Source organism: Pan troglodytes, chromosome 13 (genome assembly GCF_028858775.2).
Source record: "Pan troglodytes isolate AG18354 chromosome 13, NHGRI_mPanTro3-v2.0_pri, whole genome shotgun sequence".
Classification (NCBI taxonomy): Eukaryota; Metazoa; Chordata; class Mammalia; order Primates; family Hominidae; genus Pan; species Pan troglodytes.
This window is the reverse complement of record NC_072411.2, coordinates 54601695-54627321: the sequence shown is the minus strand read 5'-3', so window position 1 is coordinate 54627321 and position 25627 is coordinate 54601695. Positions and strand designations below refer to the sequence as shown.

General features: G+C 40.1%; 1 protein-coding gene across 12 annotated transcripts in view; it reads right to left on the bottom strand.

Annotated features, from left to right (window-relative positions):
* The window catches only part of FMNL2 (formin like 2), a 474212-nt gene that overhangs the window by 50828 nt on the left and 397757 nt on the right, over window positions 1-25627 (bottom strand). For all 12 annotated transcript variants that reach the window (XR_010150095.1, XR_010150096.1, XM_054679872.2 and 9 more), the window contains 3 exons: window positions 23784-23892; window positions 20056-20132; window positions 17969-18062 (listed from right to left, as the gene is read on the bottom strand). Coding sequence is in view for 10 of the 12 variants with exons in the window: in XM_054679872.2 (XP_054535847.1) it covers window positions 17969-18062; window positions 20056-20132; window positions 23784-23892 (280 nt within the window). In the remaining 2 variants the exon portion in view is untranslated. The remainder of the gene's footprint in view (window positions 1-17968; window positions 18063-20055; window positions 20133-23783; window positions 23893-25627) is intronic.

Genomic DNA, 25627 nt, shown 5'->3' with positions numbered 1-25627 from the left:
CTTGAGCTGGGACATCCATCTTCTTCCCCTGCCCTTGGACAATGGAGCTCTTGGCTCTCAGGCCTTCAGACTCCATAACTTACACCACTTGCTCTTACTTCTCAGGCCTTCAGACTTGAGCTGAATGACACCCTAGCTTTCCTGGATTTCCAGCTTACAGATGCGTAGCATGGAACTTCTCTACCTCCATGACCACGTGAGCAATTCCCATAATGTTTCCTCTTATATCTTCAGATATATCTATAGATGTCCTGTTGTCTCTGTTTCTCTGGAGAGCCCTAATACACCCCCATTTCTACTAGAAAGCCAAAATACCTTCCATTTCTTCAATAAAGAATGGTATTTACTGATTGACTGATTGAGACAGAGTCTCGCTCTGTCACCCAGGCTGGAGTGCGGTGGTGCAATCTTGGCTCATTGCAATCTCTGCCTCCCGGGTTTCAAGCAATTCTCCTGCCCCAGCCTCCTGAGTAGCTGGGATTAAAGGCACACGCCACCAGGCCTGGGTAATTTTTGTATTTTTAGTAGAAACGGGGTTTCGCCATGTTGGCCAGGCTGGTCTTGAACTCCTGGCCTCAAGTGATCCACCCACTTCAGCCTCCCAAAGTGCTGGGATTACAGGCATGAGCCACTGCACCCAGCCTGAGAATGGTATTTAAATAGCTACCTGAGGATTACATGACAAAGGCCTTCAGTCCTCTCTGGGATGACTTACCAGTCAGACCCCTCAAAGTAGAAGGAGACTAACACTGTTCTTTATTTTCAATCATTTCTCTTCACAGCTTCATCCTTTGAGCATATCCAATTAGGTCAAGCTGAGCAAGGGAAGGGACACAATGACATCTCTAGGGGTCATCGCATGTTCTCTAAACCACAGCAAGAGCACGTGGCTAGAGCTGTCTAAAGCCTGCAGCAATTTCAGATCTTGGGGCCTGCGCAAGAGGCAGCTATCAGCCCATGCTCTCCTCATACCTAAATCACTACAAATCTAATCAGTGCATGGTGTGCCATGAATGCAGAGTCCTTGAAGACAAGGACTCTTGGATAGATCAAATATCTCAGGCCAACAACAGGCAAATGCCTGCAGTTTGTCTACAGCTCGCTTCTCTCATTTCCCAACCCTTCTACTTTCATCTTTGCTTTTCCCAAGTTCACCCTAACACCCACAGTCACCTCTGGGTCTTAAGCAGAAGGACTCTGCGCTTAGCCAATTGGAACCACTTCCACCCAGCCCAAGATGACAGCAGAGAATGGATTTGGGTACCAGTTCTTAAAGTGTGGTCCTTGAACACCAAGGGTACTTTAGGCCCTTTTATGAGGTTTGTGAGGGCAGCATTATTTGTATAATACTACTAAGATGTTACTTAATACTTTCACAGAGTTGGCAGTTGGCACTGGTGGCACAAAAGGAACGAGTGAATACTGCCAGTGCCATAGCATGCATCAAGGCAGTGCACCAAATTATACCAGTAATCCCTGTATTCACCACAGCCACGCATTCTCAGTTTAAAAAAGCCAGTTTCACTTAAGAATATCATTGATGAAGCAGTAAAAGGTATTAATTTTATACATCTCAACCCCTAGATACACATCTTTATGATACTCTAGATGATGAAATGGGGAGTCTGCATAAAGCATTTCTGCCACATATTGAAGTATGGTTGTCTTGAGGAAAAAGCATTTCTGTGATTATTTCAGTTGCAAGATGAACTAGCCACTCTTTGTTCTTACTTGAAAGCATGACTGACAAATTCAGACTTATGCACTTGGCAGGTATTTTCTTGAAAATGAACAAAGTGCACCTTTTAATTTAAAGATAACAGCTGACAATATTTGTTATCAATGATAAAAATTAAGCATTCAAACACATGAAAACTGTACCCACCACGAGGAGTCTGACGGCTTCCCCGTATTTAAAGAATTTTCTAATGAGATTGGAGGTAAAAATAATGCATGTGATTTGTTAAAATAGTATATTAGGAAATGTGCCAATTATTAGAAGATCTAGATAACTCAGTGTACCATTATTTTCCCAATGATCACTGAATGTTGTTACAAATTTATAAATTCATTCAAGGTGCAATATAGGCAAATAGATTTTAATGCAACAGTATGGAAAAAGTTCACTGATACGATTTCGGATTCTACTTTGTAACTAACCTTTAAGAAATTACTACTTGTCTAGTGTTTGTATCGTATCAAAGAAGAATGCCCACTATTATCTGAAAATGCTGTTGACATAATTCTATTTCATCTACATATCTGTGTGAGGCTAAATTTTCTTCGTCTACTTCAACAAAAACAACAGCAGAAGTGACTAAACGCAGAAGCAGATCTAAGAATGCAGCTATCTTCTACAAGTCAATCTCCCTAAGTGCTGAGATTACAAACGTGAGCCACCATGCCTGGCCTGAAATTTTGTTGTAATTTCTAATATGGAAAATATCAACATATAACTTGCATAAACAAAAGCTCTTTAGGGACCTCAGTGATTTTTAAGAATATAAAAAGGGCTCCAGGGGCCAAAAGTTGGAAACTACTGGATTACAGAATAGCCTCTATTTCTACAAAGATGATGAATTCTTAAACCTAAAATCTAAAGAAGCAAATAAATGGATAACTAATAGTAAAATTCCTTGTAAGATTGTTTGGGAATCAACCATACCATACAAAGAACTACTAAATGTACCATCTCTGCATAAAAATGAAGCCACATCACACAGAGACCAATAGTGTCTTCATATAGAAAGGAGCCCTCCACCATTTTCCAAGGTAGAAAAAAAAGACAGCCGGGTTCAGTGGCTCATGCCTGTAATTTCAGCACTTTGGGAGGCCGAGGTGGGCGGATCACTTGAGGTCAGGAGTTCAAGACCAGCCTGGCCAATACGGCAAAACCCCATCTCTACTAAAAATACAAAAATCAGCCAGGCATTGTGGCACATGCCTATAATCCCAGCTGTTCTGGAGGCAGAGGCGGGAGAATCGCTTAAACCTGAGAGGAGGAGGTTGCAGTGAGCCGAGATGGTGCCACTGCACTCCAGATTGGGCAGCAGAGCGAGACTTGGTCTAAAAAAAAAAAAAAAAAAAAAAGACTTCCTTGCAATTCTTCTGTTTAATAAGGCCAGGTACAATCCCTGGTACTTATCAGGTTGGATGGAAACAGCCCCTAACTGTTCTCTGATTATCTCTGGGATGTACCCACTCTGTCACATTAGACTCATTATAAGGCTAGAAGATATTCTTTTCCCAAAGCCAGGTGAATGTTAGATTTCAAGCAAGAATATGGGAAAGGGACAGAAAGAGATCTCCTCCGCATGGGAAAAAAAATATATAGAACACACATTCCTCAAAGTTCAGAAATTCATACTGAATGAATCCACCCAAGTAAACAAATTTGTCTGGGATGCCTGACACCATAATATCAAACAATCATGGGCCAGGCATGGTGGCTCATGCCTGTAATCTTAGCACTTTGGGAGGCCAAGGCAGGCAGATCACTTGAGGTCAGGAGTTCGAGACCAGCCTGGCCAACATGGCAAAACCCCGTCTCTACTAAAAATACAAAAATTAGCTGGGCGTGGTGGCGTGTCTGTAGTCCCAACTACTCAGGAGCCTGAGGCATGAGAACTGCCTGAACTCGGTAAGTGGAGGTTGCAGTGAGCCGAGATTGCGCCACTGCACTCCAGCCTAGGTGACAAGAGCAAGACTCTGCCTCAAAAGCAACAACAATCAAATCAATCAATCAATCATGAACAAATACGCAAGGAACAAAAAGATCATTATCTTTTACCGATGTGCTAAACATGTTCTTGACACGTTCCACATAGAAAGCACCATTTACTAATTTTACACCTATTCCTGGAAAATAGTTGAAAATGAAATGAAAAATTCAGTGTTGTTCTTGGTGGTGAACCAGTAAATCTGGGATATCACATGTGTTGCTAGTACAGTTATTGGCAGGGAAGGAGCCCTTATTTTCCACTGCCAAAACCAAACTGCCAAAACAACACAGAGCCTAAAGCTCATGTTACCATGACTGGCCATTTCCACTCCCCTGTGACGCAGAGTTTGCGGGGAACATCTTGTCAGAGAGCTCAACTGCAAGATGAGGGGTGACTGACAGTGACTGTTGGACCATAAGTAGGAACCACTGGGCTATTTTCTTCTAGTGAGTGTGTTTCAGTCAATTGTGAATGAAAACCGAGTCTGACTATATATTCTTGGCAGACTGATACATAGAATTACAGAGCTGGGCAGTAGCCACATATACCACTGTGTTGAAAGGAATAAAGAATGGCTGTTGAGCTGCAGTGGGCAGAACAGTTTGGGGTAGGACAGGGGAGCTGGGAAACTAAAAGCTTAAATCAAGACTCAAAAGCTCCATCTTTCAAAAGCTACACAAGCCAGGGATGCTTCTTCCGCAGACAAGTCCTCAACAGTACCTCGTGCGGTGGTACTAACAGCATGGCCAGCACAGCCAGCTCACTCTCAGTCTAGGGAAACAGCGACGTCCTTAGACACATGGCAGATTTTTAAAATGAAACTTGAGCCAAGGGATTGACGCAGCCACCTTCCAAGTAGTCATAAAAGGGAACTTAGGCCGGAAGTCACAATACTGTCTGCAGTCATAGTGATCTCTTTTAGGATTGTTGCCCTCCTGCCAACTGGCCTCAAACATGTCAGTTTTTGTTCTTGTTTGAAAAATGAAAGCACCTATCATTTTATTATCTAGGTACCTTGTTTTCATATCTGCAGTCAAAGAAGCACTTAATCTTTCTTAGAGGGAACTATTTGAATATGTACACACAATACATGTTACATACATAGGCATGTGTACACAAAGTTTTATATAGAATCATAAAATTGTAGATTTGGAAGATATATAAAAACCACTTGACTAACTTCTCACCTAAAGCAAAAACTTACATCACAATATACCAGACCCACCAGGAATCCTCTCATCCTCTTGACCACCTTCCCCTTTGTACTGTGCTGGTCTCTTCTGAGCATCCTTCTAGCCCATTCTAACCTTGTCTCTTCACTCTTTTCCTTCTGGACTGGGGTCCCTGTGGGGGAGTTTTCCTCCTTAGTTACTTAGTTACAATCCCCATTTGGCTCGCTCTCTCTCTCTCTCACACACACACACACACACACACACACACACACACACACACACACACTCACTCTCTCTCTCTCTCTCTCTCCCCAGTCACCTCTGTTTAAACTTGTTCTCTCATTCATTACCTTCATTGCACAGCTAAGAATCTGACCTCGGGCATTACACCCCCACTAAAAAAATAAATTAAAAAAAAAAGTTTTATTTTCTTTGCCTGAAAAAAGAAATCCCCAGATTGTATTTGTTCACTATAGTTGGGCTACTTTCCTCTTCATTAAGTGTATATTATTTGAACAGATTCTTATTCTCCTCGTGTCCATTCTCATATTCGGTGGATCACCCTATCTCTTACTGCCTTTTCTTTCATTTTTTGGCTTCATATTCATTGCCATGGCCACAAACTGGGTCCAAGGCTGAGTCATTTGACAACTGAACCACCTGTCTTCCAGACTCCAGCATCTCTCCCCTCTACTGTATTTTCTGCAGAGCTACACAATACTCCTAAAGTTTTATCCAAATTACATAAAAGGCTTTTTGCAGATTTCCACAGAATCAAATGCAATATATTTATAGCATTTTCTAAACTGTAAAGTATTATGTAACTGTGAATTTCTTCCCTTTCTCTTTTTTCCCTTCTATTTGTATCTATCTTCTAGTTGAGGTGTTTGTTTGTTTGTTTGTTTGTTTGTTTTAATCACAGGTTTCCAGTCTCTCCACCACTGTTTCCTCAGAACCTCATTCATGCCTGCCTCTTGCCATGTTTTGTTCTGTAACATGGACCCTGGTCAGATATTTTTCCTGGTTAAAGAACAAATATATTCTGACTTATGCTGCCTTTGAGACAGATTTCATGCCAATCTCTCTGCTCCCAGAATTCTCTCCATCAAATCAGGTCTCTTCCCTTCCTGATCACCCTGCTCAGGACCTACCCACTTCTCCCACTGGGCCCTGTACAAACAGCATGGTCTGTTCTGAATTTTACCAGTAATTTTAAACACCCCAATAATCTATCCAATCTCTAACCATTCCCATTAGGTTTGCTTTTCGGTGGAAAATTGAGGACAATATACGAACATGTGTGGAAAGTGCCTGGAATGTGAGACATGTTATGTAAGGCTGTATATGAACTCTGAGTTAAATGGATCTGTGTAAAAATCCCAGAGTTGCCATTTACTAGAGACGTCAGTAGGCCCATTTGCTCTGAGCTCTCCCTCTATGTTCCTACCTCAGATGGTGCATCTGAGAATTAACAAAATAATATATACTAGTCTGCCAGCACTAAGGAAACAATAAACAAACAATAAATTTTTTATTAAATAGAAAATTAACTAATAGTAGCCTTACTATTTCTGCATATGTATATGCCTTTTTATGTACATGACATAAATACACTAATGTTGACAATAAAGAAGAAAATGGAATTGATTCTGAACTCTGCTCATGCTTTCTTTCTGAAGAGAATTGCTGGTTTAAAAGAAACCAACAAACAAAGCCCTTATTGACGAGAGACCCCACATCAATAAAAAATGTGCTTATGTTTTACAAGAGTTTAAATTTCAAATGAAATTTGAACTTGACTCACATAGAGAGTCAAGCTCAATACACACATTCATTGTCAATAACACCTAACATTTTGGTTTAAATTACAATTAGGTATAAAAATATAAATACATGCACAATTCTTAAAGTTTTAAATTACTGCCCTCCTAGTGTTGACCTTGGTGTATATTTGGTCCTCAACTAAATACCTATTAAAGTCAGTCCTACCTTTCTCAAGGCAATACAAACTTCTGTGGCATGGAAATCATGAGTTATCTTTTCTTTTTTTTTTTTTGAGACGAAGTCTCGCTCTGCCACCAGGCTGGAGTGCAGTGGCGCGATCTAGGCTCACTGCAACCTCTGCCTCCCGGGTTCAAGCGATTCTCCTGCCTCAGCCTCCTGAGTAGCTGGGACTACAGGCACGTGCCACCACACCCGGCTTATTTTTTGTATTTTTAGTAGAGAAGGGGTTTCACCACGTTGGCCAAGATGGTCTCTAACTCCAGACCTTGTGATCACCTGCCTCAGCCTCCCAAAGCGTTGGGATTACAGGCGTTAGCCACCGCGCCTGGCTGCCTTATCTTTTCTTTAGAGACAGGTTCTTGCTGTCGCCCAGGCTGGAGTGCAGCGGTGTGATCACAGCTCACCGCAGTCTTGACCCCCTAGACCCAAGCAATCCTCTGGCTTCAGCCTCCTGAGTACCGGGGACCACAAGTGTGCACCAACATGCCTGGCTAATTTTTGTATTTTCTGTAGAGGCAGAGTCTTACCATGTTGCTCATGCTAATTGTGAACTCCCAGGCTATAGTAGTCCTTCCACCTTGGTGTCCCAGGGCGCTGGGATTACCAGCATGAGCCATTGCGCCTGGCCTGAAACCTTTTATTTTCTAACAAACTCCCCTAACCCTGTAACGGGGTCATTGTAAAAAGTATATTTGCTCAACAGTCTGCTGGCAATTCCAAACAGTTCTGATTCTGTTTCACAGTTTTGAAGAAAAGGTGGTAGTCTGGAGAGATGTTACACAAAAGATAACTGAGCATCTTTAGAAAAGACAAATCTAGCCATATAAAATATTACCAGAGGGAGGCCGGGCGCAGTGGCTCACGCCTGTAATCCTAGCACTTTGGGAAGCCAAGGTGGGCGGATCACGAAGTCAGGAGTTCGAGACCAGTCTGGCCAATATGGTGAAACCCCATCTCTACTAAAAATACAAAAAAATTAGCCAGGCGTGGTGGCACTCGCCTGTAGTCCCAGCTACTCGGGAGCTGAGGCAGGAGAATCGCTTGAACCCGGGAGACGGAGGTTGCAGTGAGCTGAGATCGCGCCACTGCACCCCAGCCTGGGTGGTGACAGAGTGAGATGCTGTCTCAAAAAAAAAAAAAAAAGTTACCAGAGGGAAAATCCAACTCTGCACAAGAGGGATAGTCTAGCCACATGAGGAATTATTACTTACCAAACAGTCCAAGCAACAGAAATAAACACACACAAAAGAGTTGTCCCAGTGCCACTCCAAATCCTTTCATTTGCTTCCTTTTAGGGCTTATTACTGTGCACACATATATCTTTACACTTACTCCTATTATACACACACATATATTTAATGTACAAATATACAGACAAACATGCATACACACTGATACACATATATATTATTTATATATGATTTATCTTATCCTTCTTCCTGGTTAACATATCCAGCACTTCATAACTATTTGAACAGCTATAGTTGAACCTACAGGTTTTTTTTTTAAAGACAGAGTCTTACTCTGTCACCTAGGCTGGAATGCAGTGGTGCGATCTCGACTCACTGCAACCTCTGCCTCCCAGGTTCAAGCGATTCTCCTGCCTCAGCCTCCCGAGTAGCTGGGACTACAGGCACATGCCACCCAGCTAATTTTTTGTATTTTTAGTAGAGACAGGGTTTCACCATCTTGGCCAGGCTGGTCTCGAACTACTGACCTCAGGTGATCCGCCTGCCTTGGCCTCCCAAAGTGCTGGGATTACAGGCATGAGCCACACATGCTTATTTAATAAGACGGTTAATATAACCCTGTGTGTAGGGCTTAGTACTGGACTAAATAACTGCTAAAATAAGCTATAATCAAGAATTCCATGACACATAAAAACAATAATTTTTATTTTTACTCAATATAAAACTACTTTAAAAAGCAGCTAGAAGGCCAGACATGGTGGCTCACAGTTGTAATCCTAGAACTCTGAGAGGTCAAGGTAGGAGGACTGCTTAAGGCCAGGAGTTCAAAATGAGCCTGGGCAACATAGCAAGATCTTGTCTCCACAAGAAATTTTATATATATATATATATATATATATATGCATATGTATATGTATGTATATGTATATATATGTATATGTATATATATATACATATACATATATATACACACACATATATGTGTGTGTGTGTGTGTGTGTGTGTGTGTGTGTATATATATATATATATATATATATATGTATAAAGCCAGGTGTGGTGGTACATGCCTGTAGTCCCAGCTACTCAGGAGGCTGAGGTGGGAGGATCACTTGAGCCCAGGAGGTCCAGGAGTGAGGGAGTAGAAGAGCAGGGAAGTAGCTCCTTTACACAGGAAGAGCAAACCAAGAAGATCCTTAAATAGGCCTTTCACGAAATAAATGCCAGAATGGCAACCAAATCCTGCCCGGAGACTGAAAACTTCCATTCAAATGCTTTTTAGAGTTGGTGATATTGTCAAAGCTGTCATAGTTTTGACTCCGATTTTCTGATCAGCTCACAGCAGAGTGCTTCATAGTGTCCTTCTGTACCTTAAACCAGACAATATCAAAATGTCAAAGAAATACTTCCCAAGTGAAAGCTCATGTTTAGGGAACAGTACCAGTCTCTGTCTCAAGTTCTGCAGGGTTTAAAATAACACTCAGCTCTCACTGCTTTCTCTTGGGGTTCTCCTCGTTATCTTCCAAGAATATGAAATAAGGGCACATATGCCAACTTTTATAGTTGGCAAAGGGCATGCATTTTATAAGCGGCATTTTTATAGGAATAGAAATAACACGGCAGCAACACCCTAACACCCTGTTTTTTTGTTGTTTTTTTTTTGTTTGTTTTTTTAAGTGGCTGCTACATTTAAAATAGAGGATGAGGTTCCCTGTTGCATAAAATTGTACTCAGGCTTGCGTGGAACAGAAGGGGTCTAATTAAAGTCAAGTTGTGAAGCAAAGCATCTCTACATTTGTACAACAGATAATGTGACAATCTGGTCTGGCTCTGGGCACTGTTACCCTGCTGTACTTCCTCTTTTTTTTTTTTTTTTTTTTAAGCTCCCCCAAGACCACCAAAAAAGGGCAGTCCTGAAGACGTGATAAGTAAATGAATATGGCAGCTGATGAAGCAGATGACTCCCGGTGGAGAAAGGAGCCCAAGGAATGAGAAATATGAATGGTAAGATTTCTGAAACAAATCTCAGACCCCAAACACACCCTGCTCTATCAAAGCAACTGCATGCTGAGCCCACTGTTAATTGACTTTCAGAACAAAACATACGAGCAAATTCTTTATTAACAGAGTCAATCTAAACAGCCAATGTGACTGGGGAGCATATTTGCTCCCTTTAGGCTGTGTGGCACTATGAAGAGCCTGGGATAAGCAAGGGGGCCTTTTCTGATCTGCCTTTAATTTCCTATCCCAATTTTTCTCTTCCCATGCCCTAAGCTCTTTAAAACTGGAGATTCGGGGCAAACTAAAGTCCTTGAAGCTTTATTATAACACTACCTTCTTGGTATAAAATGACATCCTCACTCCTTTTTATCTGGTGTGACAGGCTGAATGATGTGTTCCTCCTACCCGCCAGGATGTCCACATGCTAATTCCTGATCCCGTTGACTATGTTGCCTTATACAATAAAAAGATAATCTCCCCATCTGAAGTTCCTTAATTTGATCATATCTGCAAAGGTATGATGATATCTGCAAAGGTATGATCAAATTAAGGGACTTCAGGGGGGAGACTGTCTTAGATTATTATGGATGGGCCCAATGTCATCACAAGGGTCCTTAAAGGAAGAAGGACAGAGAAGTCAGAGAGAAAAGGCAATGTGTCAATAGAAGCAGAGAGACAGAGACAAGATGCTATGTTGTTGGCTTTAAAGCTGGAGGAAGGGGCTGGAAGCCAAAGAATCTAAGTGGCCTCTGGAAGCTGACAAGGCCAAGGAAATGAAATCTCTCCTGGAGCCTTCAGAGATTACCACCCTATACACTCATTTTATTCTTCTGGTCTACAGAACTGTAGAATAATAAACTGGTGTTGGTTTAAGCCACTAAGTTTGTAGTCATTTGTTACAGCAGCAATGGGAAAGGAATACACCTGGTTAACCTTGTTCACCCTAAACTCTGTTCAGGTACCCTCTCCTATAAGGAGCCTCCTTGAGAGCTCTTTCCCCAACTGCCTCCAGCCCTACTTTGTCTTGGTCAGCTGTTCCTCTTCTTTGCAGAGCATCTTGCAATTACCTTTATAAAGCCTGGTATTACAACTGTCGAAGTATTTATCTGCTTCCTCAACTAGCCTGGGAGGCTCTCTTTTAAAGGCAGGGCATATGTCTGATTCATTTTCATATTCCAATATTTATCAATGTTTCTGACACATAGAAGGCACTCACATTTTTTTCAGTAAGTGAGTATGACTCATCCCTTAACAATCAGGAGGATACCAGCCTTCATTCCCTTAACCAGATGTTAAAGACACTAATGGTAAAGAAATAACTAGTTCATTACCAGAAAATAAACTTGGACATCCTATGAAAATGGCTCCTTTCTCTAGGGAAGGCTCTCACAATATCATTTGTCCATAGTAGATTCACATGAAAGAATTAAAAACTATCTTTTTTATCTCCAATCAAAAAGTTTATAAAGTTTTCAGTCAAAAGGAAAAACCAAGTATTGGACTGAGTAAAGAAGAGGGAGAAAATGAAAGACGAATAACAATAAACATTTTGGTAAATCTCATACAGTTACTGAGGTACGAGACTTACTGAGGTATACAGACTACAATGGTATGAGCCCACAGCTCTCTCTCCCACCCCACATGTTCTGCACAGTAACCCGACGCGCCAATCATCAAGAAGAGAAGCCATTGCCTTCCCCTTGCATCCGGGTTGGGCTCAGGGCCTCACTGGGAACCCAGATAACATGGCAGAAGTGACCACTATACGGCTTCTAAGACCAGCTCAGAAGACACTCAGCAGCCTCTGGCTCTTTGAATGGTGGCTCTTCAGATGCTCCTTCCTGGGGCACTCTCCCTCAGAAGCCAGATGCTATGCTGTGAGAAGCCCAAGCCACGTGGAGTTCTACATGGAGGCTCTCTGGTTGATAGTCCCAGCTGGGCCCAGTCCTTGAGAGGTATCATAGCTCAAAAACTAGGTATGTGGGTGAAAGAGCCTCCAGATGGACTGGCATCCCCAGTCAATCAGGTCTTCCCTGATGAGGCCCCAGACACAACAAAGAAGAGACAATCCCTGCCATGCCAGCCTGGCTTCCTGACCCACAGAAGCCAGGAGCCTAAAAAAATGAAGTGTGGGGTACTTTCGTATCCACAGCAAAAAATTGCAACAGTTGATAAACAGACAAAAAAAGTTACTCAGCAGCACTAACACCACATTAAGACTAGGACTTTGCTTCCTAATGCTAAGGAGGAGGACCAGTCAAGAAGAATCTTGGTTAATTATATCAATCTAATTCTGGCCTGATACCATGAAATACATACACGCTCTACGGCTGTGGCTCCTACAGTTTGAGACTTGAGAGAATACATTGCTTATAGTTCAATGAGAGACTGAAAAATGTGAGTACCCTTACTTTACCACTTAGGAAGTTATCTGGATGGTCTCATGCTAGATTTACAATCCTATACCCTCAAATGCTTGAGAGGTTAGATTAGATGGGATTAAACTCAGAGGGATGCTGGAAGCACACCAAAATCTTCACTCTCCTTCCTGCCCAATTTGGTCCACTATAAATAAAACTTGACAGGCTTTCTTAAATCAACTTAATAATGTGTAGCACGAGTGCCTTCAGATGCCCAGTAGCTAAACCACACATCAGCTTTCTTAGGAAGCCTTCTAGCAACAGGCAGAAAAAAGAACAACTACTGCCAAGAGTGCTGTGCACAAGAGTGCTGGTGGCCTCGAGTGACTCATTCAACAAGGCTCCATCTTTCTGTACTGGAAGGTCAAAAGTGGGAGGGAGTTGAGCCTTTAATAACCAAACTCAGGCTTTTTTGCTAAAGCCAGATGCTGTCATTACAGAAGCAGATGAGAATACAGTTATAATTGATCCGAAATCCTGATGAATTCCAGGTGCACCTCCCAGCAGCCTGGGAGAGCTGGTGCCTCAAAGCCCTCAGAGGATTTTATTACTCATGTCATAGTGGCTGTTCCACTGTAGAGTCTACAGGGCCTCAGTACTTTTCCTCTTTGACTTCAGAAGGAAGCTTTTTTTTTTGCCAAACCTTTGGAGACACTTTTTAAAAGCAAGCCATTTTCTCAAATATATCAAAGAATATAATGGAAAAAGTAAAAAGACTAAGAAAAAGTTGAGAGCAAGAGCTAGGTTGAAGACTTCAAGGTTCCCCTTGGTAATGAGATGAAGCGTAGTGTTTAGAAATCTGAAGTGGGGACTGATTGAGGTCCTTAACCAGTAGATAGAGTTTTATGAGCCAGCAGATTGCTAGCTATGGTCCATGTCATTTGGAAGAGAAGAAAAAGCATGACCAGAACCCCAAATGGTATTTCTGGTGGCGCAGCTTCAAAGGCAGAGCCAGAGTATAGCCACATTTTAGGAATGCCTGCCCATTTTCCAAGCCTGGTTCTCCAGGCTCCTTGTCAAGTCTGTGCTTTTCTCAACATCTTTTTGATCAACCCTTTCCTCTATGTGTTAGAGTCAGTTTCTGCTTCTTGCAAAGAAGACTCTGAACTAATATAAATATCCAAAGGGTGGTTTTTACTTCCAAATGTATTTTTTTCTGTTTGGTAGTCTTGGGGCTCAAAAATATACACTGCCACACAACTAAGAAAGAATCAATTTAGGGAAGATGGTCATATGTCCTTCCATGGGGCTATTAATAAATTAGCCAATAAGAAAAAATAGATGACTCCTTTTTCTCACCCTGGTCTTTATTTCAAGACCATAAATTTTCGTTAAGAGATATTTCAACACAAAACCAGATGTGTTAATCCCCTTAAAAAATTGTTTTTTAAGGAAAAATGAATTCAAGGAGCACAATGGTTGACTGTTAATGATTTAGTCTTCATCTACTCAATACACTCATCTTTTCAGGCATGTCACAAACCACGCACAGTATAAGCTTACTATCTGTATTCATGTAATTAAGACTCATTTGTCATCATGTACATTGAAGCCATGTATGTGTTTGCTCAGTGACATCAGGCTCAGACCCCAATCCCACCCCCACCATAAGCAAAGCTTTGGGTTAACATTCTTGCCACCATCACATACCATTAAACTAAAGGTGCTCCCTGCCTTCCTAAAACATGCACTTCAGCTATTACAAGATTTGTAGCAAGATTTTTTAGGGAAAAAAATATAAGATTGGGATTCTAAATATTCATCAAAACATGAGAAAATGATGTAGTCATACATAAAAATCTTTCAACAGCTAAATAATAACTTCCTTTAATTTACATCTGAACTAATTAATTAGTGGTGGTCAAATTAGATAGAATGGATTTATTGGCTCAAGAGATAGAGGGGGAAAAATCCTGCTACATAAACTACTTAAGATACATGGCCTTTTAAATGTCTTTCTAGCGTCTGGTTCCATATTGCGTTAGTACGCTTGGCTATGCTCTAACAGTGATCAAAGCCCAAAGGGTCTGGCTACTCTAAAGCATATTACTTTATTTGCAAAAAATAGATGTTGAACTCCCCTACTTCACCCCTCATTCCTGCCAATAAAAACAAAGATAATCCTTTCATCCTTCTTAGGCAGATGAATGGAATCCCAACTTACTAAAAGAGATGAAAAGCTTTAAAAACAATCTTCTTGAAGGCAAAGACTCTTCTTTGGTCCTCCTTCCTGGTATCCTGGTACCTGGTATGGTACTCTCTCTGCCATATGTGGCTCAAAAGGAATTATTCACTGAACAAAACCCTATCTGCACAGGCATGCCAGAATATAATAATGAATATTATTATAAAACCAGAAGATTCCAATGACATTTTGGTTAAAGAGGTTAAAGAATTCACTTTACTATGATGTGAAAAAAAAAATTCACTCACACAAAGATGGGAGAAAAAGAGGAAGGGATTTAAGAGACTTTGAGCTGTGAGCGGCATTGCATGTTTTAGAAAGCAAGATCAACACAGAATAACACCTTTTGCACCTCAAGATTGGATAAATTGGTTGAGGCTCTTCTGACCTATCTATAACAACTAATTTGTCGGGGGCATGTTGCTACCTTGTCTTCATTCCCATGGCTATTAGGATAATAATCATTTGCTTGGTCTGTCTGTATGGTTTTTAGACAAGAATAATGCAGGATGGCTGCAGCAGAATAAAAAATTCTAGGCAGCAGTTTCACATGACTAAGCAAAAGGAAACTGCTGAAATAGCTGCAGAAGCTTGGGGCTGATAAGACCCTGAAAAACAGGGTGTGGGCCAAGCTGGCAAAGACAAACTGGGTCCAACATGGTGCTGGATTTGATCCAGGTTTCTCCTAGGACCTTACTCTATGCTCATTCACATATTCAGTCATATACCCACCAGCGCCATGACAGTTCCAGAACATCGTTATTTGAGGTAAAAATGGATAGCACCATAGTTCTGAGAAATCTCCAGCTTCTTCCAGGAATCTCCGTGAATATTCCATCCCTTGGTTAAAGAAATCCATAAAGGTAGCAGCCCCAAACCACCTTGTGTGACTCTCTCAAGCATGCCCACACTCCCCTTTCTTGAGTGTGTACTTTTTGCTTTGCAATAAATCTCCACACTTTCACTATTTTCTAACTCATACCTGAATTCATTCTTGTGAGGATGTCAAGCGCCTAGACACCAGCAGGGTTTGGGGTCCCACCAGCATTTGAGGACCTCCCCTAGCCCACTGCTATCACCTTCTATCAGATGCAAATGCCTATGCCAAGGACAGTACCTGAAGACCTACCATCACTCCTAATTAATTACAGAAATGAGGCCAGTTTTGGTTAAAGCTCTAAAAATTCAATGTCAAAAGTAATTTAGTTCTCATTACTATTGTCCAGGTATTAGACTTAGGATTACATTTTTCTTCAATTAAGCACATACTACACCCTAAATAGCTAGAGCATATATAAGTCTGACACCAAAGAGTTAAAACTCAATTCTGCAAGTATCTTTGGGCCTACTATGCATAAGAAAGGTACTCTATCTTACCTAGGAGAAAAAAATATTATCATTCATCTCATGAATTCCTGGCTTTTATTCTTGTTCTGCACAAATATATCTTTAGGATATAATCTGACCTGCAGTATAATCAGATTCCTGTTATAATATGGGTCATTATAACAAGGGCCACTGATAACTATATAGTAAATGTTTCCAATGTGAAAAGTACTCAGCATGCAATATTTTCAAATATGACCTAATGATAAAGATCTGGGCATTATATGAGCTGCACATACTGTTTCTCTTTCATATTAAACCCATCCACCCAAACATACTTCCTTATTTATAAATGTAAAATTTATATATTTATACATGATATATAAAAACATTCAAAGACAAGCATTCATACATTCTTGTCTCTAAAATCTATTTGTCTTGGAAGCCAGAATATGAATTTAAAGATTCACTATTATTCTTCTTCATTCTCTTGGAACCTGGATATTTTTTCACTATCTTTGGGGCTCAATAGAAAGGAAAAAAAAGATAATATTTGGTTGTCTCCACAGTTGGCATTTACAAAATGGATAATATCAAAATCTTAAAGAATGGACTAGCAGTAAGGAGGCAATGCAAATAAAGGAGCAAGAGGAGTGTCTGCCCTGTTCACATCTTTGAAGCTTCCCAGCCTATGCAGAGGCTCACAGGCTGGTGTCTAGAACATTTGGCAGCTGGGCAGTAAATCCAATTAAGGAGGTAGGAGGCAGGGGAAATAGCTCCGAAGTCCTGTCTCATTTCAGTATTTCCCTTATTTCCTTCAAGAGATTCACAAACAATAAGGTCACAACTTCATCACATTTCAAGGAAGTTCAGGATCAGGAGCACCAAGTCCTGTTCCTGGCTCTGTCACTTATCTAGCTATGTGACCACAGGTAAACTATGTATTTCAATTTCGCTGAAATCAAGATATTAATATTTGTCTCAAAGATGTTCTTATAGAACCAAATGATGCCATGCATGTAGCTGGTATAGCCCCGGCATATAGTAGGTTCTCAATAAATACAATCAGAGTTTCTAGTTCAGAACCTTTCAGGAAAGAGGAGAGAAAACAGTCCCTCTGTGACCTGGATTTTAATCCAGCTTGGGTCTTAATCCAAAAGCATTTGGAATTAAATGGGACTTCTAGCATAACACACAACTTGGCGAAGGGTCCTATTGTAACCTGGGCTTCCAACTGTTCTCTAAGGACTACTTTGTAATTTCTCACCTCAAAGTAGCCTCTGATGTCAGGCATATACCAGGGGAACAAACAGGTACTCTTCTTGGTCCTACAACACTGCCCACTACCCCTATGGGAAAGCAGCTACTATCTAGGTGGTGATGTTTTGATACATTGGGGCAGGATCCTCGGTGTCATATTATCTTTGTGTAATCCCTCCTTTTTTTGTGGTCAGTCTCCATTTTCAACCATGCTCATCTGTTGCATTATTGTTTGTCTGTGCCAAGCCCACTTAAGCTTATACACTCCCAGAATCAGTGCCAGTATTTGCCAGGTTTTTCATAGCATCCAGCAAAAATAAAGTAACTATGATGAAAGAGTTCATAAAATTTGCATGGTGGATGATCAAGTGCCAATATCAACCCCAATGAAAACCACATACATGTAACAAAACCGGTTTTCAAACTGGATTATTCCATGTTCTCTAAAAACATAAAAATTAAAACAAAAACAACAACAACAACAAAAGAGTACTGCAATTATTTTTAACTTATCCTAGAAATAAGATACCAAATTTAGATTAAGTTCATTACATTCCTCTCAGTGAGATCTTAGAAATTAACTATTATATTCCTTAGGCCCTAGGATAAATGAAAAGGTAAATAATTCCGTTCAAAGATGTCCAAATGTAAGATGTGTGAGTATTCTTATGAAAACTATAGTGTAGCCTACCTCTTTAAAGTTATCAAATGCTGATAAAATGATTTCATGCCCGCCTCTGACAAGACAAACGGCTGCCAACAGTTCTAAGACAAGGGCTTTTGTTCTGCCAAAACAAGAAGAAAGAAGAAAAACACAAATCAGTGAAAATGGCATGATGAGTCAGCTGTTCCTTCCTTCCAAGATACATGAGAATAAAACATTTGCCCTTACATTTTTAAAAACCTTTACTAAGGTACAGTTTAATCAAAGTACATTTTTAAACCTTTACTGACTACTACATATGTGATTTGTCTAAGATGGCAAATTTGGAAGGTATATTTACCAAAAAGACAAATCACTCACTAATGAAAACTAGTTCTGAGAAGAATAATCTCTTAGACCTATGATCAGGTGACTCAGTACAATACAGATGAAAAATGTTTACTGGTACACTAAAAACAAAGGGAATGGGAATATGCTGAAAAACAAACTATTGATGAAGTATTTTCTCTGGTTTTAGAGACAGTGAGAGAACATTTGCAAAAAAAAAGTTCAAAATCAACTGAAATTCATGTTCTACATTTCAAATCTGCTCATGTAGGGACAGATCCATAAATCTCCCACGAAAATACAAGTTTCTGTCCTTTCTTCTTCCTATGCAGGACAACTGGAAGGAGCTGGATTACAGCTTTACTAGCTTTACTAACACAAGAATATTTTCTTTGACTCAAGAAAATAAAACTCAATCTGAAATATTTTTGGAAGGAGAACATGGAGATACACTCTAAGTTTTCAAATTCAATGTCAAGAAAGAAACAGCATTGTTTCTTCAATCATAAGACCACTTAAGTATTTCATTTTTTTTCTGGAATAACAACTTTCACCAACTTCTAAACAAAAACTGTTCTGATACTCCACAACGTCAATTGTCTTTTAAAAAATAATGTCTTCCCTGTAGTAGAAGGCAGAGACACAGAAGCATGGCTACTTAGGACTCTAGTAAACGAAGGAAGGAATCGCACAGTCGCAAAAGGTTTAATCAGGGGAAGTTTGAAAGAATAATATTCAGTAAAGAGGACTTGATAGTTCGTGTTGCATTTTCCAAATCTGAAATGGCTAATTTATAATCAGATTTTTGAATGAACAGTTTTCAGATATTTTGTCTACAGAGAGGTATTGGATGAAAAGGAATTGCACATTTGAAGTACAGAATACTTCACCAAAATGGAAAGCACATTAAAATAACTACAATTGATGAAGACTGGCTTTTAGGACTAATGTGTGATGTGAATTATATCTGCTGCTAGCCTTTACAGGTGGTGAATATGAAAGGAAATCTGCATATACAATTTTATTTTTCTATTTCTTTCTTTCTTTATTTTTTGAGACAGAGTCTTGCCCTGTCACCCAGGCTGGAGTGCAGTGGTGCGATCTCGGCTCACTGCAACCTCCACTTCCTGGGTTCAAGCCATTCTCCTGCCTCAGCCTCCTGAGTAGCTGGGATTACAGGCATGTGCCACCATGCCTGGCTAATTTTTTGTATTTTTAGTAGAGATGGGGTTTCACCATGTTAGCCAGGCTGGTCGCAACTCCTGACCTCAGGTGATCTGCCTGCCTCGGCCTCCCAAAGTGCTGAGATTACAGGCATGAGCCACTGCGGCTGGCCACTACCATTATTTTTCTATTTTTGTTCAGTAATTAAAGCTACATATGTAAAGTTATCAAGCGAAGTGTAGACGAAGGATGGTGGTTTTAGCTAGCTTCCAGCAATAACTGATATACGTAAATCTTTATCAAGACTCTCCTGGCCCCCGAGTCCTGGCAACCTGATCCTCTCCAAATTTAGCAGCAAGGATGCTGGAAACCAGGCCTCAAAAGAACAAAAGCTTGAGGAGAACAGTGAAGGGCTAGAATTGTCACCAGTTGCTCAACTCTGGCCCATCTAAGAATGCAACTTGGCTAAAAGGAAAAATTCTTACACAGCCAAAGAGTTTATAGCCAATCTTATTTCAGAGATTAACACTTGAAAGTTTCCAAAGTCAAACTTGGTTAAGTGTTGACTAGCCCTCTGTTTTCTCTAGATAGATTTAGACTTGCGTACTACAAAAGCAGCTTACCTGGGATTCTTGTTGTTCAGGCTTAGTGCAATCTCATTGACAGCGTGTGGATGAGACATGACCATGTTGAAACCATACTAAAATTAACATGGAAAAAAAAAGAAACACAAAGCATTGGGAGACAAGTTAGGGAACTGTCAGTATTGATTTAAAACCAAAAACCCGAAGTATCTACCTAATGAAACTTACACCATTATAAATGCACTTATGTCTCTAGTATATCACTGTCAGAGCATATTTCTCTATTAAAAATTTCAAGAATGCCAGATGCAATGATTTGTGCCTCCAGTCCCAGCTACTCAGGAGGCTGAGGCGGGGGGTACAGCTTGAGTCCAGGACAACAAGACCCACATCTCTCAAAAAAAAAAAAAAAAAAAAAATCGGCAATGATGCTATTATCAAAAGATCATCCTCCCATTCTTTATGAATGAACTACATGTTTCTCTTTATTAAAATGATAAAAAGGCTCTAGCCCAGTGATTATTAACCTTGGCTGCTCCTTAAACTCTCCTGGAAGACTAAACAAAACATTTACTCCGAATCTCAATTACAGGGACCTGGCACCTGAGTTTTTAAGCTTCCAGGGTGACTCCACAGTATACAATAGATATAACATACAAAATGTGTGTTAATAGACTTTATGCTACTGGTGAGGTCTCCAGTTATATACAGATTTTTGACTACACCAGGGATCAGTGCCCCTCACACCCCACAAAATTCAAGGGTCAACTATATTCTTTCTCCTCAAAACTCACTCTCAGCTCATCAGAAAAAACATCCAGAAGTTTCTATACCACATCAATCTATCCACACAGATCTGTGGCTTACCTCCTCACCTCCTATTAAAGAGGAACTCTTCTGTGCTCCAAACTAAGGCCAACCCCTCCCATGAGTCCTTCCTCCATCCCATTCCCTCTCATCTGCTCACGAACATCGTATGTTCCAGAAATTCCTCCCTTCCCCCTTATTTTTCCCTCTCTATAGACTCATTGCCATTAGCATAAAAAATGCAAATTATCTTAAGTAACAATAAAAACCTCTCTTGATACCACAACCTGTGTTCAGCCACTGCCTCTCATTTCTCTGCTATCCTTTACAGCAAAACTCCTCCAGACACTCAGTATAAATCCTCACTTCCTGCTCATTCTTGAAACCACTCCAATCAAGCATTTCACCCCCACCATCCCAATGAACTGTTCTTGCCAAGATCACCAAAGACCTGCACTTTGCTGAAGCCAATGGCCAATCCTCACTCCACATCTTACTTGACTTAGCAGCATCTAACAGAGCTGAATATTCCCTTCTCCTTGAAATATGTCCTTCACTTGGCTCCTACTTGGCTATTTTTCAGGCTCTCTAGCCAGCTTTTCTTCATCTCTCTGACATTTAAACAGAGAGCCCTAGAGTTCATATTTTGGACTTCTTTACTTCTCAGTCTACCCCTACTGATCTCATTCACCTTCCTGGCTTCCTATGCCATTTATATGCTAATTACTCTCAAATGTCTAACTCCAGCCTAGACCACTGCCTTGAAATCCAGACTGGCATATCCAACCATGCACCTAAGATCACCATTTGAATGTCTAAGGGGAATCTCAAAGTTAAAATCCCCGAAACAGAATTCCTAATGATCTGCCTCAAATCCATCTATCCTGCAGTCTTCCCATCTTTATAGATAGCAAATATATCTCACAGGTGCCAAGACAAAAGCCCTGGTGCCACCCTCTACTCCTCACCTTCTCCCTCATATCCAATGCTGCTGCCTTTAACATCAAAATAAAACCAGAATCTGACCACCTCTCGTCATCTCCACTCCTATGATCCTAGTCCATATGACCACCAAAGCTCACCTAAATTACTGCTAAAAGCCTCCTAAATGGTCTACCCCCTCTTGCCTTTGCCTGGCCAAGATCAAACCTAAACACAGAAGCCAGAATGGTCTCATGTTAAATCCAAGTGTCAGATTATGTCGTTATAACCATTCAATAGCTTTCCACTCATAGTGAAGTCAATGTCCTCTCAGCGGCCTCTAAAGCTCTACATAATCAAACTCCCTGTCATATCTGACTTCATCTTCTACTCTTCTCCCTCTTACTCATTCTGATCCAGCCAAGCCTCCTTTCTGTGCCTTGGGCAAACCAGACATTCCTGCCTCAGGGTCTCTGCACTTGCCCTTTTCTCTGCCTAGAACCTTCTTCCCCTAATATCCCTCCCTTTGTTCCCTCATTCAAGTTGTTACTAGATGTTACCCTCTCAGTGACCCTTCCCTAGCTGGCCTATTTAAAACTCACACACATTTTCAGCAGTTCCTATTTCCTATTTTTTCTACAGTACTTAGTAATGGTTCTCTGGGTTCAAAGCGTTCCTGGGTCCAAATCTTGACTCCACTACTAACTAGCTATGTGATTTTAGGCAAATTACCAAACTTCTCTGTGTCCCAGCTTCATCAGTAAAATGGGGAGAGTAATATTATTGATCTCACAGGGCTATTTACATGACTTAAGAGGTTTAAAAGCACTAGACCTGAAAAGTGTAACATGTAAGCATTAGCTTTCATTTCATCATTAATATCTGGAACATATACATTTTGCCAATTTATTTGTTGGTCATCTGTCTCCCCTCCCTGGAAAGTAAGTTCCCTGGGCCACAGATTTATTCAATGCTGTATTCTCAGTGCCTATGTGGAACAGGGGCCGTCTGGCAAAGTTCAAAAAAAAATTGAAAGAATAAATGCATGTTTCCCTTCTTAAATTTAACACAGTGCCTTTTGTGTTGGTTTGAACTCTAACACCAACCCTCCACCTATGTATTTATCTCCCACTTCTACTTGGACCCACTGTAGCATCCATATTAATGGAAATCAAATCCTATTTCTATATTTGAATTCCACTTTTCTAAGTGGAACCCCTGTACCCCTGCTTTGCTGACCTAATTAAACTGATGACCCTGCCAGTTCACGCTAGGTACTACAAGCTCTAACTTCCACTTTGTTGTTAAGATTAACCCAGCACACGTGTTCCACCGTAACTTCCAGTGTTTTTACAGTGGGGTCAACCTGCATCTCAATTACCCAAAGGAGGAATCTGCATTTTCAACGATCTTCCAGGTGCTTCTTATAAAGATTAGGAACCACTGAGCCCAACTGCCAATAATTGTAACTTTTCGCCTGTTTGCCATATAACCCTTTGAGAACCACTGTCTCTATCCATTCCTGGTGTTCTAGAGTTGTTTCATTACTACCTGCAACAGCAGCTTATTCAATCTTTAATAGTCACAAGCATTCACCAAGCAATCTAGGTAAGTTTATCTCTATAGGAGGAAAACACCTTTCCTTTAAATACATCACAAATTATATATATTTATTAAAATATGAGAGCAAAGAATTAAACCTTGAGAATTAGAATGAACCAGGCCTTTCTTTTTTAATAGAATCTCGTTAAATCCTGGCATTTACTTCAAATAGAAATAATACAAAGAAACCAAAGAGAACAAAGTCTGAGTCTGTTTTTTTTTGTTTGTTTGTTTGGTTGGTTTTTCTTCTTTTTTAAAAAAATTTCAACAGCTTTAGGGGTATAAGCAGCTTTTGGTAACACAGATAAATTGTAGGATGATGAAGTCTGGGCTTTTATTGTACCCTTCGCCCAAGCGGTGTACACTGCACCCAGCAGTAATTTCTGAGTCTGATTAATTCAGGTTTTTTTTTAAAAGAACCAGAAGCTCCAACATACCTGATAATTCATGATGGCACGTAAACACATGATACAGACATGCACATCATCTTTCTTACTCACTAATCTTGAATTTTTCAGAGTTCTTCTGCTTGGCAATGTATTATATCTACAAACAAAAAGAGAAACTTCTATAAAACAGCAGGTTACTTTCTTAGCATAGGCACATGCACTTAACAGACACTACTCTTTACCAGTACCAAAACAAGGACTGTAGGTTAAAACCACCACCAAATGGCAACAGTAAGATTGATTTCAACCTCTAAAATACAGCTTTATAATGTGCCACTTTGCCATAAGCCCATCTTGGGTATGCTTGTTAACACACTTTTTGGAGGTCTCAGAGACTGGTACAACTTTAAAAACTAATCACACAGCCAATGAGACCCAAGCATATATCATCTTCTTAATCTACATCTGAAGTTCTTCCCCTTCCTCTATCTTTCTTATTTTAACCTCAGTCTTGAATTTCTTTAATGGAATCACTTGTTAAGTACATGACTGTTTACTAGAAAGAGTTTTCATTTTTAGTTGATAGCAATAGCTTCCAGTGTAAAACAAAGTAATCTAAGATTAAGTTTTAAAAAGAAAGAGTAATTTGAATGGAATCAACTGCCTTTTGTTAAATTGTATTCATATGCAGCAATGATTGAGAAGATACACTAATGAAAACCAGTTTCTAAGGAAAATGGGAGAGGTTATTCTCTACAGTGCCATATTTCTGCATCACTTCGAAATATTAATACATTTTCATTATTCCAGCAAGTAGACCAACCTTACACATCTGTTTCTTTTCTTTTCTTTTCTTTTCTTTTCTTTTTTTTTTTTTTTTTTTGAGACAGAGTCTCGCTCTGTCACCAGGCTGGCGTGCAGTGGCACGATCTCAGCTCACTGCAACCTCCACCTCCCAGGTTCAAGCGATTCTCCTGCCTCAGCCTCCCGAGTAACTGGGACTACAGGTGTGTACCACCATGCCCCGCTAATTTTTGTATTTTTAGTAGAGATGGAGTTTCCCCATGTTGGCCAGGATGCTCTCCATCTCTTGATCTCGTGATCCACCTACCTCGGCCTCCCGAAGTGCTGGGGTTACAGGCGTTAGCCACCGTGCCCAGCCTTATTTGTGTTTCTTAAGAGGTGTAAAGTAATGTAGCACATTCTTTCTTTTTATTTACTGATCCAGTTCTTGATCTATATTGCAATAGTCTCTTTCTAAGAAGCTAAAATGTCCCTGTTATTATTTTATGGAGTGTAGAAAGCAACAAAATTAATTAGAATAATATTCTACTTCCCAAACATTAACACAAAGGGCTTCTATTTGTTGCAGTAGATAGCTAATCTCAAATACATTTTCTGGATCAACACTTAAAATACATTTAATATGACATAACACATACATACTTATTAACATTTAAAGACTTTAGAAAATACGCAATATATAAATGTCAATAAAAACAATGAGAAACTTGTTTATTAGTTATATTCTACGCTCAAAAACAATAGAGCTAAAGTTTTTTCTAAAATGTATGGTATTTGGTTTAAAAATTATTTTCTCCAATTATTTGTTTATATAAAAATAGAGTAGTAATAAAAGGTAGTATCTGAACTTGTATGTCTAAAATAATAACATTATAAATTTAAAAACCTCCATCATGACCAATAACAGCAACAACAAAATCATAGCACTGAAGAGCTGTGGTATCATTTACTCTAATCCTTTCTTGATACAGTTAAGAAAACGGAAGCCCAGAGACATTACATCTACATAGCAAATAAGGGATGAGACGAGACCAGGCAAAACCACAAGTCTCCTCACTGCGATTTAGGACAGTCACTTTCCACGAGTT